General features: G+C 41.2%; 1 protein-coding gene across 3 annotated transcripts in view; it reads left to right on the top strand.

Annotated features, from left to right (window-relative positions):
- Positions 1-17041, top strand: part of JHY (junctional cadherin complex regulator) — a 17236-nt gene extending 195 nt beyond the window's left edge. The window contains exons 2-9 of one of the 3 annotated variants that reach the window (XM_026863814.1): positions 836-1259; positions 4163-4533; positions 4579-4706; positions 8468-8553; positions 10446-10731; positions 12638-12718; positions 13965-14090; positions 15834-17041. In XM_026863814.1, the coding sequence (XP_026719615.1) occupies positions 868-1259; positions 4163-4533; positions 4579-4706; positions 8468-8553; positions 10446-10731; positions 12638-12718; positions 13965-14090; positions 15834-16037 (1674 nt within the window). In that variant the 5' untranslated portion in view covers positions 836-867 and the 3' untranslated portion in view covers positions 16038-17041. Of the gene's footprint in view, positions 1-835; positions 1260-4162; positions 4707-8467; positions 8554-10445; positions 10732-12637; positions 12719-13964; positions 14091-15833 lie in introns of all 3 variants that reach the window. The other 2 variants (XM_026863813.1, XM_026863812.1) reach the window with 2 other exon arrangements.
- Positions 17042-23845: the final 6804 nt, after the last annotated feature.

Raw genomic sequence — 23845 nt, 5'->3', positions numbered from 1 at the left:
GGGCGGAGCGGGGCTGCTCACGGACGGGCCGTTTGCGGCCGCAGGTCCCGGGCGGTGCCAGCGACCGGCGGGGGGCGAGCGGCGATACCCGCCCGGGTGTAAAAGGCCTCCCCGGAGGGTAAGCCCGTGTGTGGCAAGCAGGGCTAACCCTGAGAAAATGGCTATTTTGCATTTCCGTATCGTAACAGGTGCCCACGTACTAAAGTGAAACTCGCTACGTACCTTTAAACAGATTGGGCACAGCGTGCTCTGGAACTCATTACTTCAGTAATTGTTCTGGTTACAACAGACCACATTTCTCCACAAAACACTGCCTTTTCCTTCCAGCCGCTTCATAAATACCTGCTGGTGCGGATGACTTCTGAACATTAAAATGCAGTCAGATGAAAAGAAACCCTCTTCCCAATTGAGGGAGTGTTCAGTTCTGAGCCCCGTGTTCCCCTCTGTCACGCTTTGTTGCTGATAGCTGACATGTCAAAACGGTATAAAGTTGAATAAAAAACCCATACTGAATTTCTTACACCTCTCAAAAGTTAACAGATAAAATGTCATCGCTTTGTCTTAGCATCGTTTTCATAAGCTGTTCATACATGATTAGCTTTATTACCACTGATAGTTTCGGGCAGATTTCATAGCAATAAGTTGTGCATTTGCTGCATAGGGACCTTGATATTAACTGCCTAAAGGAAAATCAGAGTAACAGATGAGAATAAAGAACTGTTTTAACTATAGAAGGTCAAATTCTGAGTCTGTAAGTCGATACTACCCACAATTCCAGATTTTAACAAATAGAGAGTGAACAACCTTTATTTACTCTTCTGTTTTCCACGTACAGGGCTGGTGTATACCCTCAGTGCAGAACGCAGGATGAATTCTTCAGATCCAAAGTATATTTCAGTTTTTTCTCCACACACTTGCAACATGAATAAAAAACATGTTCCTCAGAACGTACTTGTGCAGTCAGATTTCCACCCTGCGGATTGGAAAAGGCCATCTGTAAGCAAAAGGGGCTTTGCCTCACGTCTGCACCACTCCCAGGAGTCTGACACTGAAAGCCTTGTTCAGGAGAGACAGTATCAGTTACAACTCCAGCAGCGGATTCGTGAAAGTGAAGAGCTGGTAGGACTGTATTCTGAAGAGCTGGAGAACGACAGCTTAGAAGAAGACAGCTTGGAGGAGATGAGTTTAGAAGAACAAGGAGCTGAGTGTGACACCAATCGATACACAAATGGAATGCTAAAGAATGATGGCAACGGAAGGTAAGGCGTAGGATTTTAGTAGATGAGTAGAATAGTTCTGACACTTTAAAACCTTACAGTCCTCAGAATATCCATGACATCTTCAAGACCAATGTGTATCACCAAAGTGCTATTAAGAGCACCTACAGACTTAGTTACACACATTGATGTACTGTTTCATCTTACCCACATTCATAATTATACCCATTTCTCCAACATGGCCTCAGCTGTTTATTATGTTGGCTGAAACACCAGTGTAGAGGGGTAAGATGGAAAAGAAAACATCCCTCACATACTGGCTCTAGACACTGCATACAGAGGGGAATGCTATGTGCCTATTTAGTTGCCTCTGAAACAGGCAGGCAAGAAGGTAGGAAGTGATGAGCAGATATGTGGTAACCTCTATTCTTAACCATTACTGGGTAAGCTAACGGGGGAGCATTTACCTACAGTTTCTTCTGGTAAAGGCCTATTAAATGTAGATTCCCTCATTCCTGTCTACTTGATCCAGAACTGCAGAAGGAGTCCAATGACTGTGGACTGGGCACTACAATATTTAGCAGTACGTGCTGGCTACCATCTCAAACAGGCAACCATTGCCCCGTAACTGTCAGACCTTCCAATGCTGCAGCAGCTCTGAGATCGTGGCCTACAGGGTTTCTGGAGCTGGGCTGTGAAAAAGGACCAGAGATAAAACAAGAACCAGTACCAACACGTCCTTTTCTCCTTCCTTCCCAAAAGATCTGTGCTGAGCAAACCAGGCCGCTTCCTGTAAGAAAACTTAAAAGGGCAAAATTTGGTGGGTTGAATAAATGCAGGTTTGTCCTTATAACTGTTTAAATCTAAAATTAAATTTTCCAGGGTTATTGTCACCTTTAAACATGCTTTAGAAAGCGTTAAGTTGGTATATAAAATAAAATCTAAATTGCTGTCATATGCACACAAGGTTTAACACTATAAATTGGGAATAATTCTCAAGTTTAAAGGGATTAAATTAAACCTGAAGTAATAATGATGTGCAGTTTCAATTTAATTGACTACTTAAAATAAAATGGCAAACAAATGAAGGCTAAATGATTAATAGCATGCTTTTATTCACCTCCTCAACAGGCAAAACGGCCAGTTATTGAATATTTTATTGTGAGTGCAAATGATGTTAATTGTACTAGAAACATGCTCTAATTTTTAGTAATTTTTTTGACTGAATACTACGCTGAATGTGAGGCTCTTCATTAAATGGAAATTTAATTTTATTTTGTTTGAACTTAGGCTAGTAAGTACTCAAATACAGTCCATTAACCGGAGCAAATATCACAGCATATACATATGAAACCCCCTCTCTACATCCATTACTAACCTCGGAATTTGAAGAGGAAATGCTGCATCTGTTGTCTACATACAACACTTTTGTTGATGAGTACAGAGTCCATCTAACCTTTATATCAAGTTGGGGGGAGGAATAAAAGGTGCACTTTTTGTCTGCAGATGATTAGAGATGAAGGAGCTCTTCACACTCATTTTGTTCCCATGCGGTGACCTGGTCTGCACAATACAATTGAGCTGCTGTGCACACATTTCAGCACAATAGAACTCTTTAGCATTGTACTCCGTCGTTTGAATCACTGCAATTATATCACATATTTCTGTACTCATTTCAAACTATTTCTGTTTACCTGCGGTGTATGACAACTAGGAATAATAATGTTTTCACCAGTGTAAATCATCTAATCTCTAGTATACAGGGTACCACAGCACCAATGCTTACCTGAAATGAAAAGCATTGCTAGAGAAACAGATTATTTCATTATTAGGAGCCACTCGAAAGATAGGCATAGGCATGTAACTAATTTAGAAAGGATGAATAAATGATTTATGGAAATGTTAATATGATTAACTGTGCCATGGTTTGGAGAATCCAGCAAATCAGTACATTTCTTTTCATAGAGGCTGAAGAGTCAACCAGGTTTCAGGACCAACAAATGTCACTCTGACAGGCTCACCATTTGTCAGTGCCCAAGAAACCAGGACTATACTGCAGGTCCTGTTAAGAAAAAACAGTGTTAAAAGCTTTTTTCTCCCACGCTCCTTACTCCTGCCACTGCCCACACGTCTCCTGGAAGCCAATTTGTAGGTATTTGGCCCCTGCAGTTTTCCTTCTGTTGGAACTGACCATAAATCATAAACTACAAATGTAGTTTGGAACAACAGTTTGGACATTTGGAGGTTTTTTTTTTTTTAAAAAAAAAAAAAAAAACAAAAAAAAAACCCAAAAAACAGACCCACAAACCTTTCTGATTTATGTCTTTATACACTTACCACAATTACAGCCTCTTTTTTTAATGAGAAGTTACTTTAAGTCTTTGATAGTTTTTTTATTGAAACATCCTGATGTATCATAGGAGTGAGAAGAGAGAATAAAAATACAGAGCTATAGGCTGTTCTTGCCTAGACAGTCTCAAACTGACATTTGAGAGAGTGATTTTACCAGGAATATCACTTTTATTTCACACAGCAGAGTCTTTGAAGAATGAGCAACACATACTGTCTTTTGCAGGCCACATCATTTTAAAGGGGACAGCAGAAGCGGTACTACATCTCTTTTCATCTTTTAGTAGATTCTACTACTACTTCTGATTCTATGCCAAATTTAGGATAAAGGTTGTATTCTACTGTGACCTTAATATTAGGGCAATTTATCATTCAGTGATAGTAAAAATTTAAAACGAAAAGGAGGTCCTGCCTAAATTTTCTGCTAAAAAAATGTTGGATAAAACTGATCTGATCCCAGGCCCACAGATGGCCATACTGTATGCACTGAAATAATTCAGTTGACCATACTGGTTGGCTCAAATTGCACACTGAAATACTACAGGATTTATACAATTTATACATAAATAATCTTGTGTTTCTTTTTTTTTAAATAGGAAACAACAGTCTGTGGACAAGTATTTCAGCCTAAGATACAATCCTAACTGGGAGAATGCAAAAGAGGTAGCAGAATTTTCTGAGGCAGAAAAAGCATGTCAAGGTGCTGGAGGAAGCAGCGTGGTCTCCTCACAAGATTCATTTTACCTCCATTCCAATGGCTCCCCCGAAGAAAAGAGTCAACAGGAGGCAAAGTCACAAGACTCATGCTCAGAGTTTGGTACAGAATTACTAAGCCTTCATGAACCAGATGCTGTGGTCAGCAATGAACCTTTTAGGCTACAAACCAAAGGGAAGGAATCTGCAGATGCCTGTCGTTTCAAAGACAGTCCCAGTACAGACGGCAGTGCTTTTTCTCCTCAGATTCAAGATCAACCACAAAGAGCAAAAAAAAACTTTGTGGAAAAAAATAAAGATCGACCACAAAGAGCAAAAAAAAACTTTGTGGAAAAAAATAAACGTACTTTAGGATTACGGACAGAGAAGATAAATTCCTATCTTCAGTTACACAGTAAAAAGCAAGAGGGAGTTGTTCAAGAGCAGGTAGGTAATTTTTACATGTTTTCTAATTGGTATAAACTGAGGACTGTCTAGTGTTAAAATGGAACAGCTGCATGATCAGGTTTGCAGAGGATTAAGTACATTTACAATCTATCATGCAGGTGATAGCTTATGATTTCCAGTAAGAATCTTGTTCACCATCTATGGAATTAGTTGACAAGTCCTCAGTTACTCACAACCCCAGGGACTGATTCTTCTCTGCTTGGCCAGCATGAATTTGGTAACAATTATCTCTGCTAATATCATATTCCTAGTTTTGCTCAATGCAGCAAATGCAAATTGCTTCTAATAGCAGAACACTCACAGTTTTTAACTGCAGTAGGAAACCCTGCTGTCACCATTTGGCTTAAAAAGCTGTGTTCTTCCACCCATGTCGTTCGTAACAAAAAAGTGAAGTTACAATTGAGTTTAAGAACCAGAAAACACATTGTGGGCACGCTGCTTTCAAGGGCCATGCACGCTCTTGCTTAGAACTGTCATTTACAGCCACAAGTGTAGGAGTATTCAAGAAATATGTGTTAGATTTGGGTGGTCAGACAACCCTTTGGCCCTGCTTGCTTTCTCAGCCACACCAAACCTTACAGTTGTAGTCAGTCAGGAGGTACCAGTCATGTACAGTGCTTGAAGGGCCTAGCTTTGTTATGATTGACTGCAAAATGTCAGACAACTTGTCTTAAGGATTAAGTGGAAATGTAATTACACTTCCTAATGAACGATTGTACATGAGTTTGTTGCTTTTACTTGCTACTTATTATGCATAATGGGAGGGTGGGAGTCATTGAATCACTCCACGAGTTGTAGCATAGAAAATTCTTAACTTGTAAAACTACAGAGACTTTCTGCTTCACGTGACACATTTTCTAAGCTAATGAACAGTTGACACAACGTTAGAGGGCATCTGCTGACTACATTACGATGAGTGTAATGGTGGACAAGCTTCTTGCTAGCAGAGCTATTAAGAGCACTTGTTTTTTTCAGTTATAATTTGGTTGATGGTAAAAATAATTAGTGTAGATTGACGCTAATTAAAGCTGCGTTGATATGATTATGTTTACTATTTGGGGAATTCTGAAAATGTTTCATATGCAGGTATTGGAGCCAGGGATCAGAACTTCATCGTGCAGACACTATTCAAACATATGTAATAGTAAAAAAAAAAAAAAAAAAAAAAAAAAAAAAAAAAATCTTAAAACCTGGGTTATGTTCTAAGATTGCCTTGCTGAAGTAGCCATGGGGACAGCAGAGCTGTGACACAGCAGGAGCCAGGCAGCATGTGCTTCTTTCCTTGACAAGTTGATAGAGCTGCAACAGCATCACCACCTACTGTCAGCTACCTTTGTGTTTGCTGCCAGTAGGCATAGGAAGTACTTGCCTCTCTTGTCCTGAAGTGATACAGCCCTTGCTCCGTCTTGCTGAAGGGGGTGGAAGGCCTGACAGGAGCATCTTGTTGACCCGAGCTGGCCCACAAACCAACGTTGGTCACCTCACCTGGAAAACTTACCAAAAGTGGAAAAGCACAAAGTATGAGAAGAACCAAACAAGCCACACGTCTTCCGCTGGAGCAATCAAACACGTTCTGAATAGTTTTTTTCCTAAACTGGATTGTTTTAAGCTTTGCAGGATGTTGAAGCAGGATGAGCTATTGATATGATCACTGTTGGCTGTCAGGTACTGTGATAATGAAATAGTTGAAGTAACTACTTCGCACACAGCTCTTTTCAACTGACATAACATTAGGTAAAATATTTGCAGCCTCCTTCTTGCAAGATTTACAGCTGTTATCTCTGCACATACAGACAGCAGGCTGTATGTACCAAAACATACCGTAAATGTGTGTTGATCTGTATATTTACTAATTGATATAACATTTTATAAAGCATCAAGTTCTTTGCAGTGTTGCCTGATTCTTTAAGAACCTGATGATGAGTTTCTTTGAGAGAGAAAGAAAGAAAGAAAGAGAGAAGTAGTGGCCCAATCTAGCTCAGCTGTACTCAATATGAGTTGCTTTCCTACCTACAAGCCCCTTACTTCAAAGCAAGGAACATAATGTACAATTTTTTAATGGCTCTAGACCAAGGCACTCAGACTCTCTGTGCACTGCGCCTTACCTCAGTGTAAACACCTAATCAAGATTGCCTGCGCTTCAACAATAGCAGCCAAATGCAATTCGAGAACCACAAGCCTTTGAAGTCCTCACTGCAAAGGCCGGTTTTCTAGTCTGGGATAATGACATGCCATGATTGCTGTCTTTGTTGTATCTTTTCAGTAGAGAAGCAATTATGGGCCTCAATTTAACAGAATAGGCATTACACAGCTTATGATTCTCAAAATGCAATTTCATTTGATCATTTTCTCAATTTGATTGGTATTAATAGAATAGTTCACAAAAAATGCTGGCAGAGGTTGTGTCCTGTTCCTCTTTCAAAGAGATAATGTAGAAGTATGCTTTACCTGCCCAGTAAACTATCAACGCAGTGAGGCAGTTGGTTCCACCAAAAACATCTTACTGACTGCAAAGCTGTATCTATCCACGGATCAGGAAACCTGTGCGGTAACTTTTAATTTGTCAACTTTTTCCATCGCAACTAATAGAACCTGCAATGACATCACCTGAAAACTCAGCGATAAACCCTACCTGCCTTTTCCTAGTTGTCCTAATCTCTCACCCCCAAAGATGAGAGGCTCAACTCTCTGAAAGGATTTAACACTTCCTTCACGCCGATTTCACCGTTATGATTGTCAATTAATAATTCTCTTGGTCACAAATATCTTCTCGGTGCAAGTTGTCCTGTGTTAGCCAGTGTCACTCCGCAGCGGTGCACAGGGACTTCTGCCACAAGCACGAGTTCAGCACATAGTTAGCTGTAGTTTCTTTGAGGTGAAACTGCCTATCTGCACGCTTAGTTGACTGTCACACCTGCTAAAGTACTTTGCAGGATGGTTTGGGGCAACACAAGTATAAATAAAAAATAAAACCCCTTTGTTTTTCCTGTAGTTTTATAGATCGGGGAAAAAAAAAAAGTTTGATGCTCTCAAGAAAAATGTTCATTATTGCTCTATTTACGAGGGTATTGCTTGGCTTCAAAATCTGTAGTGCCTGCAGCCACCCGCAAAAAATTGCTCAAATTTGATTTCCAGCCATAGTGTTACCATGACTGTGGCCACATGAAGATGTTGTTCTTGTTTGTGGGCTTGCTGTTTGATATTGTTACCAGGCTATGTGTATTAGATGTTTTATTTCTGCAGCTACTCCTTGTACTTTTCTACCAACTTTACTGTGTTTTGCCATCTTTTTTTCTGCATACTCTGTTGTTCAAGACCTTGCTGTGGTGTGTGTCATCCATCAATATCTTGGTACACTGGCTGATTGCTTGGACAATGATGGTTGTCTAGTTGTTTTTCTGTTATTAGGTACATCCACTGGCTCTCATATAAATGGAGAAGCATAGACATCTGAGAGTTACAAGTAGGTTTCTGTGCTGCATACTTCCTGCAATTTTATATTCCTCTCTTCTTCTTAAAGTAGAAGGAATACTCCCTACTACCACACCACTGTTAATTGGGTTTTTTGCTTCCTTTTTCATTTTCTCTTTTAGCTGTTTGTTTTCTCGGTATCTATTATATAATGCCTAACGTTAGCATTTTCGCTTTAAAAGGAGGCAAATTATTTCTCATTCTTTCCCCAAGACTTCTAAATCCTTTCATCTGGTTGGGCTGTGGCCATAAACATTCTTGGTTTTTAGGTTACAGATCCTAAAACTGTCGCTGAGGAACCAGTTCAGAGCGTCCTACCATTCCAGACTGTGAAGATGGAGCCTGAAGACAAATGGTACCTGAAAGCACAGCAGCTCAAGGTTCCTTTTTGATAGAACATGAACATTGAAATATATCTGTAAAAGCATTGAAGTTTGAATATTTAAAGCTATAATGTCATTACTTTTAAAGTACCAATTACTGACAATAAATCCTTAGATATATATCAGTAGATAATCACCAACAGTTAATGTGTATGGTGCTTTATATACTGAATGATTTAAAACCAAAATAAATTCCAAATCCCAATAAACAGAGAGCTCAAAGAATCTGATCTATTTAAGACATTATTTGGTTGATAATAATGTAAAAGTACAAACTAATCCATGGTCATGTTTGATGGTTCATGAGGATTCTGAGCTAGAACTTAACTACTGTTGTATTACTTGTCCCCTAAAACCCCTGTGAACATCAAGGGGTTACCATAAAATGGAAAATGTTACAAGTAGAAAAAGTTGCTCTGACCTTCTCCAAACACGTAAGTCTGTAGATCTGTTTTATGTTGGCCTTTCAAACCAATGCAGTGGGATAGTCTTTGACGTGGTAAAAAAGATCAGGTTATCATCACGGATGAAAACCCAAGAACTTCAGAACCAGAACTTCAAGCCAACTGGAATTCCTCTTGGCAAACTTAGTTACTCTCTTTGTCTTACAAGTATTTGAGGTAGTTTGGCAGACAGTTTAAATTTCCCACTGTTCACTTAAGACTGAAAGCTGCGCTTTGGTAAAGGACAACCAAGATTACATGCTGCTGTTCATTGTGAGATGTGCTTTATATATGGAATTTCAGAATGAAGGGGGGATTTTACAGGGCTGCTGATTCCGTTTAAATAGGAAAACACTGGCCTGGTCCCAGTTTGGCAGCAGTTTATGCTTTCCACCAGTGGCACAGTATGCCAGAACATTAATCGTTACAGCAGAGGTCGAGCTAACAAATCATTATCTTGGCACCAGGAGTCAGGATTCCCCAGTGCTAAAGCTTTTGCCAAAACATTCTGCTCTATATATGGATTTAATACCTACCATTAAGTAGTTATTCTGAGTGCATATGCTATGTAGTGATTGCAAGTGTTGCTAACAAAAGAACCCTAGAGAGACAGGAGGATGAAATGGAGGATTTTAGCACTGACAAAGATTAAATGGACTGAGAATGGATTTGTATATTCCCTAGAAAGAAAGCCATGTCTTTCCTCAAAATGGGCAACACCTGATGCTGTAATTGGAAAGCGAAAAATCTTAAATAAATTCCAGATTTAGAGTATGTCAGTTTAGCTCAAGAGAGTAGTCCTGGTGTGCTTAAATTCTTAAATTGTTTCTTATCATTTGGATAATGTTTTGCAGGATACAGGGCAGAGAGGGGTGCTTGGTTTAGAAAAGAAATCTTTGACATTGGTCTGTTAGCAAAAAAATAGATAGCGAAGAACACTGTGCATAAACTAAGTCTACTGCTAGCTGCACAGAGTTATATCAAAACTTGCCTTGCAGGGTGAGTACCCAGAGTCATTCCAGTGCCAGTTCTGGCTTGCTACACATGGGGAAGGGCATGAAAATCCTTCGTTATGTAGAATTTCACCTGCCTTGATAAAAATGAAGGTTTTATTTCACACAGAAAGTTAGTTCTTTCAGTACTCTGCAGGCCTGATCCAAAGCTGTTCAAAAGCAGTTTTCATTGTCTTAAGCTAGCTTTGCCTCAGGCTGAAAGTTTCCCCATCTATAATTTTTTCCATTTATTTTAAACAATTTCCATACACTTGGGTACAAAGTCAGTTATTGAGAAATACCCGTCTTTCCATCTTCCTGTTCCCAGTATATTCTGTGAGCAAGGAGCATTCCATGTACAGATTGCTTGTTGAGCTATCTGCTACGGTCAAATAAAGATTCATATTTTTCCCCCCTTTCTTTTTTGAGGCCCTCTCAATCTTCTGTTCACAGTTCACCAACAGCCCCTTGTTCAACCTTCCAGTTTACACAAGCGATGGAGCCACATCACCAAGAGATCACTCGTTTGACAGAAGCTCACTTCACTGACAGGGACTTGTTTGGCCTTCTTCCACCTATAATGCCCCATGTAGAAAGGGGTTCAGAGGTAGATCCAGAGAGTGGTGAAGGAAATCAAGTGAAAATAAGCCGAAGCAACTCAGAAGGATATATCATGCAAATGGGAAAGCAAAACCAGCCTAAAGTCAGAAAGAAGGTAAGGAAATAGATGCAGACTGGATGGGTTTACATTTCTATTTCCCCCCCTGCTTAATATTTATTTTCTTAGTAATCCAAATATCTTCACCAAAAAAAAAAAAAAAAAAAAAGGAATGGGGGCTAAGAAATATTTAATTGTTACAGAGAGCACACTGACACACTGACTTGCCCAGAGCATTAAAAACCAAGGAACAAAGGTGGAAACAGACACTCAAATCACTTTAGTCTAAAGAGCATGGCAGTTCACCACCATGTCACTGGCAGTCTTGATTAGCTCTAAGAACACACAGAGCACTGTTTGTCCTTTAAGTTATCCGGCGATAAAATGATTTAGAATAAAGCTATTTGTATAAAGCAGCAGGTAGCCAGGCCTCAGATCTGAGCTAAACCATTATCCTGGTCACGCTCATTTACTATCCAACTCAAATCTTTTCGTTTCCAAGGGAATAAGACTGAACAACAACAAACTTAGAGGATTTGTGAAGCTAATAGCATAAACATTATTACAAGTCTCCTGATGATCCCACTTCGGTCCTTATTAAAACTTGTTTCTTTTTGTCTTTTCTGTGTGTCCGGTTTCATACTGCAACCAGTTAACACAGGCAGTGGAACAGCACAGAGATATCCCTGTGTGTCCATGACAAATTATATGTTTAAGAAGTTAGCTCCAAGTCTCAGGGCAGACAAACTAAGCTGGAATAATTACTCCTGTGTTTCATCTAGGAGACAGTTTGTGTATTGCTGCTTGAATGCCTCTGAGAAGAGTTAGCTGGATTATGATAGTAACCGAAGGGCAGATTTCCTTCCCTTTCTGTCCCCCTGAGTTCAAACCATTGTTTCTGTCTCCTGTATTTTCAGTAGCTCTCTCACGCTTCATACGTGAGAAATGCCACAGACAATATGATGGTTTATGTCTCTCAGAAAAATCCAGCTTTTCCCAATAAACAAATGCAGTCATACTCATCGCATGAAATGAGAAATCCCTGATTTTATTGTAGACAGCTAAATGATTAACTCTTCACAGTACCTTAAATTAAAAGATAGGTGTAAGTATATCACAAAAGAATAGGGATAACTGACAGAAAGAAACATAACATTGAAAATTCAGTGCAGAGAATGAGTTTCTCTGCAACATGCCCTTTGAAGAAACGCACATTTTATTTGCATGTAGAAATTTCTTGGTGTTTCTGCATTACACTGTGATTGAAATTACTACAGAGCTGATCATAATGAGTTTCCACTGACAAGTTTTTAATAGGCAGTCCACTTCTAAAAATTAATCTAGTGTTCTTGAAAGAGATTAGAAAGGTTCAGGAAGTATTGGGGTCTTTGTAGTAATGTCATGAAGTACTGAAATGGCATCCCCCATCATTCATCTCCTGTCTTCCCTGTGCACTTGTAAAGCTTTTGCTGTGCTGCAAGGCATATATTTTTCAACTGTCTGTGAACAATTTTCCACTGCAGTTTTGAGAACAAAGAAGGATAACTATTACGAATAACATTTGCCTTTTTTTTTTTTTTTACCACCAAAATCAGGTACTTTTATCTGCTTCTCTTACAACAGTTTCTTTGGAGTTTCATTCTAACAACAGTCAAATGGGTCACTTTAAGCTGTTTAAAAATAAAGCTCACAAAAGATCATTTTTGACAGAAAGTATTGCTTTGTGATTTGGGCAATTGCCAATTACCCACCTAGAGTCAAAGGAAATACAGTGTAATTTGATTTATGCAAACTCAGTCTTTTTGGTCACTCACGATCTTTAAAATGAGACATGCCACAAGTAAGACTGACACTGCAAGTTGAATCCTGCTCTTACCTCGCGTGTCTACTACAAGACTTGCTTTCATTATGTTCTCTGTGAAATCATATAAAGAAAAATCTGTCACTGCTGTTTGGTTTTCAGACACGTAGCTCCAAAGCCTACATAAATCTGAATGTGAAGCTTGGAGGCCTTGGACCTGACTATGAAGCAATCAAAGAGAAGGTAAGAGGTCCCTGTTGTATGATCTGCTTTTCAGCTGTGCAAAGTGAACTTAGCCAGGGGAGAATGGCAAAGAAATCACTGCTGAGAAGCAACTTATGTTTGTCTGATGCTTTATGTCCCTGAGTCTAGGTCTAGCTTGAGATCCTAAGGGGAGATTCAAATAGAAAGACAGACAACTGTATTGTGCATAATTTTATCCCTCTAATTTTGTAATTCCAGAAACAGGGAGTATAGTTCATGGAATTCGACAGGGCTAATTGCACCATCAGTAAATTATACACTGATGTGGCTGAGTTGCCAGTGTGGAAGGTTTCCCTAACCTTCAAAGTGGAAGTAAAAGAAGTTGTGTAAACACAAGAAGAAAATAGCTGGATGCACATTCCCCTGTGGAAATGGAGACGGATTGTTCAGAACAAGTATCCGAACAATTGATATTGTTTGACCTGTTCTCTGCTGATAATGAGGGTCTGGTAACAGCTGTATATTGAAGGTGCTGCAAACCCATCCTGCATGCTTTGAGACCCAGTTAATCTGACAGCAGGTGCTCCATATGGAATTCTTTATAGAAACACTGTAGGACAGCAGAAGGAAGAAATGACAAAATTATCATCCCTATGGAGTCCTTGAGAAGCTGCTGTGTTTTCTTCCTCCTTGCCATAAATGAAAGAGATTAGAGATCTGAAATGGGAATGGGCAGAGCGGTGCAGAGCTCAGGACTCTCTGCATTTTTAGCACCATCATAACACATCTGCAACCTGAAATGCCACTGTGGTATCATTGCACTGGCTGCTGACAGGGGCAGCGTAGAGCATACTGCTGAATTGGAGCCTAATGCATTACTAGAAACATAAAGACAGAGAATATCAGTTCAGTAAATGAAGCGGGTGACTTAGGGCCTTAAAAGTTAAGTACAGAGGTTTTAAAAGTCATTGCAGAAGCTGACAGAAATTAGCACAGCCATTTTAGAACTGAACAGATATATTGAAATATTCAGAATAAAGTCACATTTCTGTTGAGCTCTCTCCTCAATTCAGTCCAAGAAAAGGCTCTTAAAAATGAAAGGTGACTAAAAAAGCTGTGCCATTTATCAGGATTTCCTGTTGTGTTCTGCTGAGGAGTGATCAATAGCATGGCCAGGTTAAACAGCAACAGAGGTGTAAATGGAAGACTCCGATGGAAAAAGTGTTTCATTGATGGATCCACTGAGACATTTAATTAACCGTATGCTTTTTTTCCCTTTTGTCAGAAAGAGAAGTTAAAGCAACAAAAGGAATATGCAAAGCAAATTAAGGAGCACAACATGAAAAACATTGCTTTGGTTCAGAGGTTACCTACAAAACCCCAGGTCATATCTTCGGTGTCAAGGCAGAAGGTAAGAACAGAGTCCCTGTAAAATACACGCAGGGAGAGATTCCGGCCTTTGCACAAAGGAAAAAAAAAAAAAGCATACATTTAACTCATGGTAGGCTAAAATAGTGTGTCCACTTTGATTTTCCTTTTAACAACTCTAAGGACTTCTATTCTCATGGGATCCTGGCAAGTGCTCATCTGTGCATCTATTCAGTTATGGCTGTCCTTGCTGATTTCTTTGCCAACAGCAGCCTTCGGTCCATGCAGCTGCCTTGTTCTTCATGAGAGTGTACCAAGTGGAGATGGAGCCGTGCTCCATCCGAGCTGCCAGCACTCAACTTGGCTTAAACAGCTAGCGATGTTTTCCTGGGAAAAAGGGTGGGAATAAAGGAGAGTGGGACCCCCCCAGGAACGTTACCCAGGGCAGCACATGCTCTGCTTCCCATCAGTGGTAGAGGCCACACTACTGCAGAGAGCACTCTTCTAATGGACCACAGATATCCTCTTGTTAGTCTATTATCCACCTGCCTGTCAGTCTCACTCACAAACTCTTTTCAATTCAGTTGCATAGCTACAGTAATTGGTCTTATTTTTCAAGCCCATACAACATCACTTTAGCCTTCACCGGCCTTCAAAAATAGCCCAAATGAGCAAAAACTCACGACATGACAGTGGCATACATAAACAAACAAAGGGAGCACCTTTTCCCTGTTGCAGGAAGTAATAAAGCTCTGGAAATAGCATATATTTTATCCAATCAGTTCTGCAGGAGCTCGCCTGCCTGGTGCTGAAAGCACGCTAACAGCTATTTCTCCAAGGTGATAAATGAGAACTGCATACTTCAGGAAAAAAAGTTTTGCTGGAGTTTAATATCAGTCGAATTCCTCAGTTACTTGCATTTATTTCCAAACTTCAAATAAACCACAAAGAGATGAAACTACATTCTTTGGGTGTCAAAAGGGCTGTGGATTCTCCTTCAGGAGACTTCCCAGACACTCTTTTTGCAAAGAATGTGAGATAATGCAACTTCCACTTGAAGCATAACAGGTGTTTCCAAATACATGCGACAAACTCGGACACCAAAAAATGTCCCAGGTTAAACCAGTGTCCTCTCAGTCACAATAGAGCCTTTACCTATACCTCGCATTCACACTTGCAGGTTTACCCTCATTCTGCTACAGAAATACACACTTGGGAAAGCACGTTGATAAAAGGAAACGTGCGCGTGTGAATACCATCCTCATTTGTTCAGAAACCTTTTCTTGTTCAGAACTGTGTTAGCTTTAAAATTAACCAAAAAGGAATTTGGCAAGGGATTATATTAAAACAGGTTGCAGAGAATATAAAAGAATTACTAGACTTCATTTCAAAACTTGTTTTAACATTTTAGGCCTTTCAATACATCAATTCCTTAGAATTTATCATAGGAGCGCTCAGTTTCCATCCTTGTCATATTAACCTGTGGAACTCCCTGCTATTAAATAGGTCTGATGACAAGAGCTTAATGAGACTTAAAAAAAAAAAAAAAGTGTATAAACTTAATAGACTCATGTTCCTTTTTCAAAGTAAAAACACTGCTTCAGTATTTAAGGTGACCTCCAGTGGTAAGTGTCAGAAAGCACATTTTGAGGTGGGTTATTTTGCCCACTGCAGAGGTTTGGTGCAGTCGCCACTGAAGTATCTGTAAGATAGAAACACCTACATTTTCTTGGAAATATTGATTAGGTTTTCTCTTAATCAGTTACCCCAACTTTCATGTTCTTAGGCGCTGGAATATGCTAAGAAGATTCCTAGACCAAAGACTTTCACAGCAAGACAATCAGATGAAGAGGTGAAAGAGGAAAGAGTTCTGCCACAGACTTTAAATGGACACAGTTTACCTCAAATTACATCCTTGGAAACTTTGCAAAATAGACATGAGAAGGAGAAACAAGTTGTAGCTGCTTTCAGAAGCCTTCATATCTTCTAAGTAGCTTGAAATTAATAGGGATGTCTTCAAGGTAAAAATGTGTGAACTATTTAATTATGAGCTATGATCGTTATATACTGATTTACCATTCCATTGAAATCTAAAGTGGCTTAAGTTTAATCACTGTTAAATTTTACAATCAGTTCTAATATAACTAATTTTTTAAAATGTGAACAGTTGCATACGTAGCATTTTAAATATGGCCACCTCATTATTTTTCTTTGAAATCAACTGATCTAGCAGCTGCATCTTTCAGACTAATCAGCTGTTGGCTTGTTGCAGCTGGATCATTTTGAGACATGTCAAACATGGGCATATCTACAAAACATTAAAAATAAACATCAGTTTCATTTGATGATCTTAATACCAGCAATGCTTCTCTTTTTTGGAAGTGCAGAGGAGATTTTGGCAGACTGTCCAGAAATAAAGCCAAAAATAATCCATTACTGGTAAGAATGAGAACAAAAATGTGCACCAAACATAGCAGTTGGTAATGATACAATACTAATTATTCAAATGTTACTCTGCTATCTGTCAGTGAATAGTTGTCACATCAAGACCAAAATTTTGAAGCTTCATCTGGGATGCAAAAATTCAAAACAAGTACTGGCTGATCATGCAGACAATCTGTTATTAGCCAGAAGCAGTTGGAAAAAATATTGAGTAACAGGATAATTGAGAGCTACATGTTTGAGAGGGGACAGCTTTTAACAGATTAAATCTATAAAAATAACAACAAACAGATGGGTTTGTTATGATGGTTCCATTTCTTTAGCTTAGTAAATTATGAATTAAGTCAACATGTGAGATGTGATTAGAACACACAGCAAGGGAATTTTGAAGAAAACACACTAAAATCTCTTAGAAAATAGGCTAGTTAAAAGAAAAAAGAAAAAAAAAAACAAAAAAAACCAAACCCACCACCTTGTGATTATGTGTTATTGCTTTATCAAATTTATTAGGTCCCCTTTTGTATGGCAGGAGAGAGAGAATTAGTCTTTGGGGAAAAAAAAAAAAAAAAAGGGGGGTTGAGTCTCCTTGAAGGAAGCTAAAAATGGAAAGATAAAGTGGGGAATAAAAGAGAGAATATCTTCAAAATGGCTTTCTCTTCTTCTAGATGCACCTCTTCTTAAAGGTAGAGAGAGAAATGGGTAAGACTTAACATTTCTGGGCTAACATTTCTTTGGCTGAATGGCTCCCAGGAAAGAGAGTTTTCTGGTGGGTGTACAGTGAAGTCAGGGCGTTGGAGGTATGACACAGATTGCTGGAAAAGCCCCGTACCTTTCATTTTATGGAGCCCTGGCTGAGTTTGACCTGGACCCTACAGTCCTCAGGGTGCCTCGGTCCTCCTGGAAGTGTGTTCGTTGCTGCAATACACCCACGGGATCTCCAGTCAGGCTCCCAACCTAACATGGGGAAAACTGACCCCCATACTGCATCTCTCCACGTTAAAAAGGACACGTTCCTTTCTTTGAAGCCCTCCTGACCCCCCTACCTGAGATGGGGAACTCTCCACGCAGGCAGTTCCTTCCCACCACACGCTGAATTAGACTGTTCCACGTCACCGGCGGAAGTTTGTGATGTACATAATCGTTAGAGGAAGCTTGGTGGAACATCATCTTCGATGGACCACGTTCTGCCTCAGCCTCCTTTCTCCTCACCTTTGGGAACTGCATTTGCCTCCCGTGGTAGAATGTGTGTCTGTGGTATGATCCATCAAGCGAGGATGGGTAAACGTTTCCATGCTCTGCCAGTTGCTGCTTTCCTTCTTTTATTTTTAAACCAAACGGTAACACTTTGAAGCATTTCTGATTAGGGAACCTCAACTTGTTGTTTCTGCTCAAAAGTGATAATCCCCCCTTAATACAAACCTCAAGTACCTGTTTTAATGAAACCTTCAGATGAATATTAAAGAGCTATTTACTCGTATCTAATATTTTAATTAGATTATATTCTCAATTTAACCCATTAAACTCCCTTTGATGATCTCCATGTTTAGTGTTTAGCCCCAGATGCTGGAAGTAATGAATATTGGACCTTTGATTTAATGAGAACTTCTGCCTTTCCAGCCTGACTCCCTTTGTATCCCCCTTTTTTTATTTTCTGAGCTATAGAATTCAGTTAATTGAAGAAGTCTCTTACCACCACACATTAAGGAACCTAAATTAGCATCCCTTTTCTGATTAGAAAATGCAAGCAGACATTTTCTCTTTGATCTGAGGATTGAGTTGAAGTAGGCAACAGCCCCCTGAAAATGAGCTGATGGCCTTATTATTTGGCTGACATGCAGATGCGTCCATGTGGTGCAAAATGCTTAATGTCTTAATTGATCACCTTCCTCCCTGTCTGTCATCCTACTACCTTTTAGAGCTCCCATAAATTAGGGTGAGCTTTCTGGGTAGGCGCTGTGCTTCATTTGTTGGGTTTTTTTTTAATAAAACAATGAACTTTTAGGAAACATTTAAATACTAAACCCGTGCTGAGCTAGAAGCCATCTATACTTACACGATGCTGCATCTGGGGGGAGGCGGAGAAGGGTCTTTTTTAAAAACACTCATCATTATCATCTCACAAACCATTTGGAAAGGACTGTTTGGGTTTGGTGTTTTGTTGGTTTTTTTTTTTCCTCCCAGAAAAAGACATTATTTGCAGCATATGTGGAAGGAAAATCTTTTGATCTACCTCAATACTAATGCAAATTTTTTTCCTGCTCCTAACAGATATGGTGGCACAAAAAGGGACCATACAAGTAAATGATGAGCATCCATCTGCTTAAAAGCAAAGGCCAAAACTTAATGTCTTTCAGATTAGGAAGACAAGGAATTTAAATAAGAAATAGGCCTTGAATTTTGCATTAAGTATGCAGGAGAGATTGAGCTGGAGTAGAACCTGCCTGCCGTGGTCCCACAGCTACCGCAGGGCGCGGTGTTGCTCGCCATGAGCACAGGCTGCCTTCACAGGGGCAGAGATGTGTTTGCATCCACCTCCCAGTAAACATTTACTTGGCAGGCCCACTTTAGTGCCACCATTGCTTAATATTTTAGATTCAGGAAGCAGTCAAAGACCCAGGGTCAGTTAAGAGCAATGCTGCTGCAGTAACATCGCCATCACGTTCCGTTCAAAGACAACTTGACATCGACTTCCCACCACCATCTCACAGAAGGTATGAACAGCTGGCTTGTAGGCTGCCCACTGACAAAAACATCCTGTTTTATCACTTAAAGCTGGGGATGAGCCTCTTTAACTGAGGAATAAGTGATAGGACAAGAGGTAGAGGCCTCAAGTTGCGCCAGGGAAGGTTTAGACTGGATGTCAGGAAGGATTTCTTTGCAGAAGGGGCTGTTGGGTGTTGGAATGGGCTGCCCAGGGCAGGGGGGAGTCCCCATCCCTGGGGGGGTTGAAGAGTCGGGCTGAGCCAGCGCTGAGGGATCTGGTGGAGTTGGGAACTGTCAGGGTGAGGTTGATGGTTGGACTGGAGGAGCTTCAAGGTCCTTTCCAACCTAGTTGATTCTGTGAAAAACATGAAATAAGAGAGCCAGAAGCCACGGTCCATCATCTAAAGACAAACTGTCAAAGATGAGGATTGTAAACTAGATGATGTCTAACTCCTGCGGGCATCGAGTACTTCAGATAGGCATGAACAAGCTGTAACGTCCAAACAGCCCACAAACCAAGCATTTGATAAGTATCATCTCTCATTAGGGATTAATTCTACAGTAAATTATAATAGCACAAAGAATATGTATTATTATTATTATTATTATTATTCTTCATGTTTCCCAAACCTTAGTGCTCTCTGTCTGAGAGTAAGCAGGCACATGAAGAAAGAGCCAACTCCAGTGACTGCCTGTGGTGTGAGACCAAGCTCTAGGTGCACAGACTCACAGGGATAGGTAACGGTGATGAACCCCCACTGGTGACAGCTGGCAAAGGGTGAGTGAAAGCAGCCTGCCTCCCAGAAAGAGCCTGCTTTGAACAGGAGCGATACCGAGCCAAAACCGGGATAGAGCAGATGCTAAAGAAGCATCCAGCAGCTCAGCAAGAGCTTTGCATAATCGTGAGGGCAGAGTGGGCAGCTGCAGGTAATACCACAGAGCTAGTTTGCTGTGTGTCTTCAGAGCACTTAAGGGTTTGTTCCAGCAATCACTGAAAGCCAGAGTACTGAGTCTTTAGGAAAAGTACTTTAGGAGAAAACTTTTTAAGCTAAGACCGTCCAAGCAGTTTACAGTCAGTTCAGGTGATGCTGTTTGTTATTGTGACTAGCAGAGAGGAAGAACAAAGTCATCAGTTCGGGAGGCTCCAACATTCAGGAGTTCACGGTGCTGTAGTCAGCATCCTCTCTACCTTCACCTACCCCTCCTCTGCTCCCAGCCTGGCCCACGCCTGCAGAAACTTTCCCTTAGAAAACCAATGGGAAAAATTACCCCAAGTCCATCAGCCAGCGGAGAGAAACACTCAGAGGAAGTTGTAGAAATAATTTTACATAGCCCTGACCATAGAAGCAAAGAGCAGCCTGCCTCCCTTGGGTTGGAACAGCTTTCCAGTCCCATAAAAGTTAAAAATATTAAGGGCAACAGACAGGAAAATGCTTGAAATCAAAACAGAAAGCAAGGGTTCATGGAAGAATTTTATAGACCGTTTTTTTTTTTTTTTCTTTAATGAAAACAACAACAAATATTAACACCTATATTAATATTAAAAATGTAACACCTAGGTGTTAAAATAAATTAACAGGGAGCAGATTAGTTTAATGAAAATTTCACAGAAGAATTTTAATGAAAATCAATACTTCAGTGGATTTCTAGAAAAATACTAAATCCACTGAGATTTTTTTATTGCCAGCAGTGATTTTCTGCAAGCCATTTCCATCCCAGCATTTCCCAACCACATAAATATTTAAAAAAAAAAAAAAGAGCCATCTTTAAACAATCTCTCCCCTACTCCTCGAACTGCTTGAGGAGAGCAGCAAAGGCTGAGTCACTGAATAAGTTAAGACCCAGGAATAAACCCTCACTTCACTCATTCTGAGAGAAAAATCTCCGAAATAAACACACAAAAATGCCTTCACAGTCCTTCCTCCTTCCTCTCCACTCTCCAAACACGTGCTGACCTTTTCCCAAAAGCTTGCCCAGGAAAGCAGAGCCTCTTGTCACCAGCCAGCAGGCATTGCTGCCCAGCGCGGAGGCAGCTGGCTGGCGGGGGGGAGGATGGCTCAGGTAGCCACTACTTGCTTCCTCCGTCTCAGTCTCGGGGGGTTTTGCCCTTCTTTGCACCAAGTTTTGGGGGATAAATTCCCAAAGCTGCCTCCTGTTGCTCTCAAGGCTCAGTGCACACCTCTGCAGTGTCCGGGCTGGGCTGGGGCCTCCCCTGGGGTTGGGTGGGTCACACTCTGTCACTGAGCGGCCCGTGGCTTCGGTTTTAAACCTGATTGTCATTTTAAATATTAGCCAAGGTGCCTAGAACCTCAGAGAGGTGAAGGTAGGTGGGCGTTTGCGGATTTTATTTCACTGATCAGCATAAATACTTTGTGAAGAAGAAAGCTCTTGCGGTGACGGGGGAGAGGCAGCAGAGACTTGGGTGTTATTTGCTCCGTATTCTGACCCTTCCTCACAGACCTGGCACGTCCTAAGCACGATAATGCTGGTGGCAGAAGAGGGAACAAGCCCTGTCGCACCCCTGTGCCCCAGAGGAACTGTGACACCTCGCTGCTGAAGGGGCCCCTGCCCAGGGGACAGCAGCGGGGGAGATACCTGCTGGTTTTATCCCCCTTGCTGTCACGGGGTTGTGGCACAGCAAAGGTCCTGTGCTGCAGAGCCTGGGACACGTTCCCAGTGCCTGCACCCGAACCCCAGGATCCTTCCCTCCCCCGGACCATAAACATCCCCAGCCCAGGGGTGTGCAAACGCCCCAGCTGCTGTGACAGAGCCGAGCACTAACAGCTGGGGGGTTTGGTGCAGAGGGAACGTGGCACTTGGTGACACAGCACCCGACCACGCTGCTCGCCCTGCGCTGGGAGGGCAGAGCCTGGCAGCACCCACTGCCTGACACCGCCACTGACCCACGGGGTGCCCTGCGAAAGGGACGTGTCAACACGCAGAGGAAGAAAAAAGTTGCTTTTGCGTGTCTATCCCCCAAAACGCCTCTCACTTGTGCATCTTAATCTTCTGCTTTATTTTCTTCCGCCTTTTTGCTTTCTGTTCTTTCCAGCTCAGAGTATTTTTACATGCCTTTGTCTTTAGTAATAATAATTTTCTGCACGTGTAATCACACAGAAATGTAAAGAAACGGATTTTTAATATCCCTTTTCATTCTGTTGCTTTTTTTATTATTATTATTACATCTTTATTTGTAATAACTAGAGCTCCTGTTCTAACAATTACATCTCCTAACATTCTCTCTCACTAAACTAAAGGGATTTCTCTTGTGTTTCTCTAACTGCTCTGCTGCCCAACCCTGTTACCAAAGGCAAGTGACTGGTGTGAAGTCACTGGCCCCCACAGCAGAGTGCGATTGGCCAGGCCGGCTCCGAGACGAGCGGCCGTGCCGCACTGCACGCTGCGGCGCACGGCCCCCGGCCCCGGGAACAGCAACGGTAGACACGGCCAGAAAGAAATTCTCACATAAATATCACGGTAGAGCTTCTCTTTTATATCACTTTTAATAGTTCCTCTTGAAACGTGCACTCAGGGGGAGGCTGACAGTCATCAGCACAGCGCAAAACAGAATACTCGATGGGCAACTGAGTGTGAATGCAAACAAACAACGGCATGGAATTAAAAGGTCTTCCAGACCAGTTTCCATCACATCCCTTCCCTCAACACCTCCCCTGGCCGTAGGCAGGGAAGAGCCACGGAGCCAGGAGAAGCGTTTCCAGCCAACGCCGTGGCAGCAGGAAAGGACCCGCTGTCCCCTGCGCTTGGCTCTCCACGGTGCTTCCAGTCACACGGAGGCTTTAGGAGGAAATCGCTTTGGGTTTCCCTCCTGAATTACAATTTTTAGGGAGCTGGGTGGCATTTTAGCAAAATCTGTGGATGAAAATGATTGCTCTGGACCTATTTATAAACACCCTACAAAAGATAACTTGCCTTTTTCTGGACAGATGGTTGGGTATTGGGTATTTCCCCCCCCCCCCCCACTGTGCTCTTTATTATTTTGTGTGTAAAAAATAAACAAAAAAACATAAAGGGAAACCCACCAAAAGGAAACAAACATACACATTTCAATCATCTATATTTTATATATTAAACAGGGACACATTTTCCTTCACAAAACCACATGTCCCATAATCCAAAATGCCCTGAAAGGGCTAATGACGCCAGTAAACCAAATTAAACTTCCCGTTAGATAAATAAACAACAAGAAAAAAATTTAAATAACCTAACAAAACACTGACATACCACCAGGTTGCTGGTGCAGCGGGGGTCGCACGGACAACATCTGAGCCAGCACAGCCTCTCCTCCAGGTTTTTACGGAGGAAAGCCCCGGCTCTCCCCTGGAGATGCGGAGCCTCCACCACGCTCCCAGCTCATTTGCCAGCCCAGAGAGAAAAAACAAAACGAAACAAAAACAACAAAAAAAAACCCCACAAAAATTTTAAATCTTCGTTTACCTGGAAATTAAAACCATTTCCCCGGCAGGAAGATAAACGCAAAGCGAGCGCGGCCGGTGACTGCTCTGCAACGCGGGGCTCAGAGAGGCGGGGGTGCAGATGCAGGCGCGGGGGGGGACAGGAGCCAAACGTGGGACCAGCTCTGGGGGTCTTTGATAGAGGGAAAAAAAAAAAAAAAAAAAAAAAAAAAAAAAAAAA

Source organism: Athene cunicularia (assembly GCF_003259725.1).
Source record: "Athene cunicularia isolate RWA chromosome 24 unlocalized genomic scaffold, athCun1 chr24_part1, whole genome shotgun sequence".
Lineage (NCBI taxonomy): Eukaryota > Metazoa > Chordata > Aves > Strigiformes > Strigidae > Athene > Athene cunicularia.
This window is presented reverse-complemented; position numbering and strand designations above follow the sequence as displayed.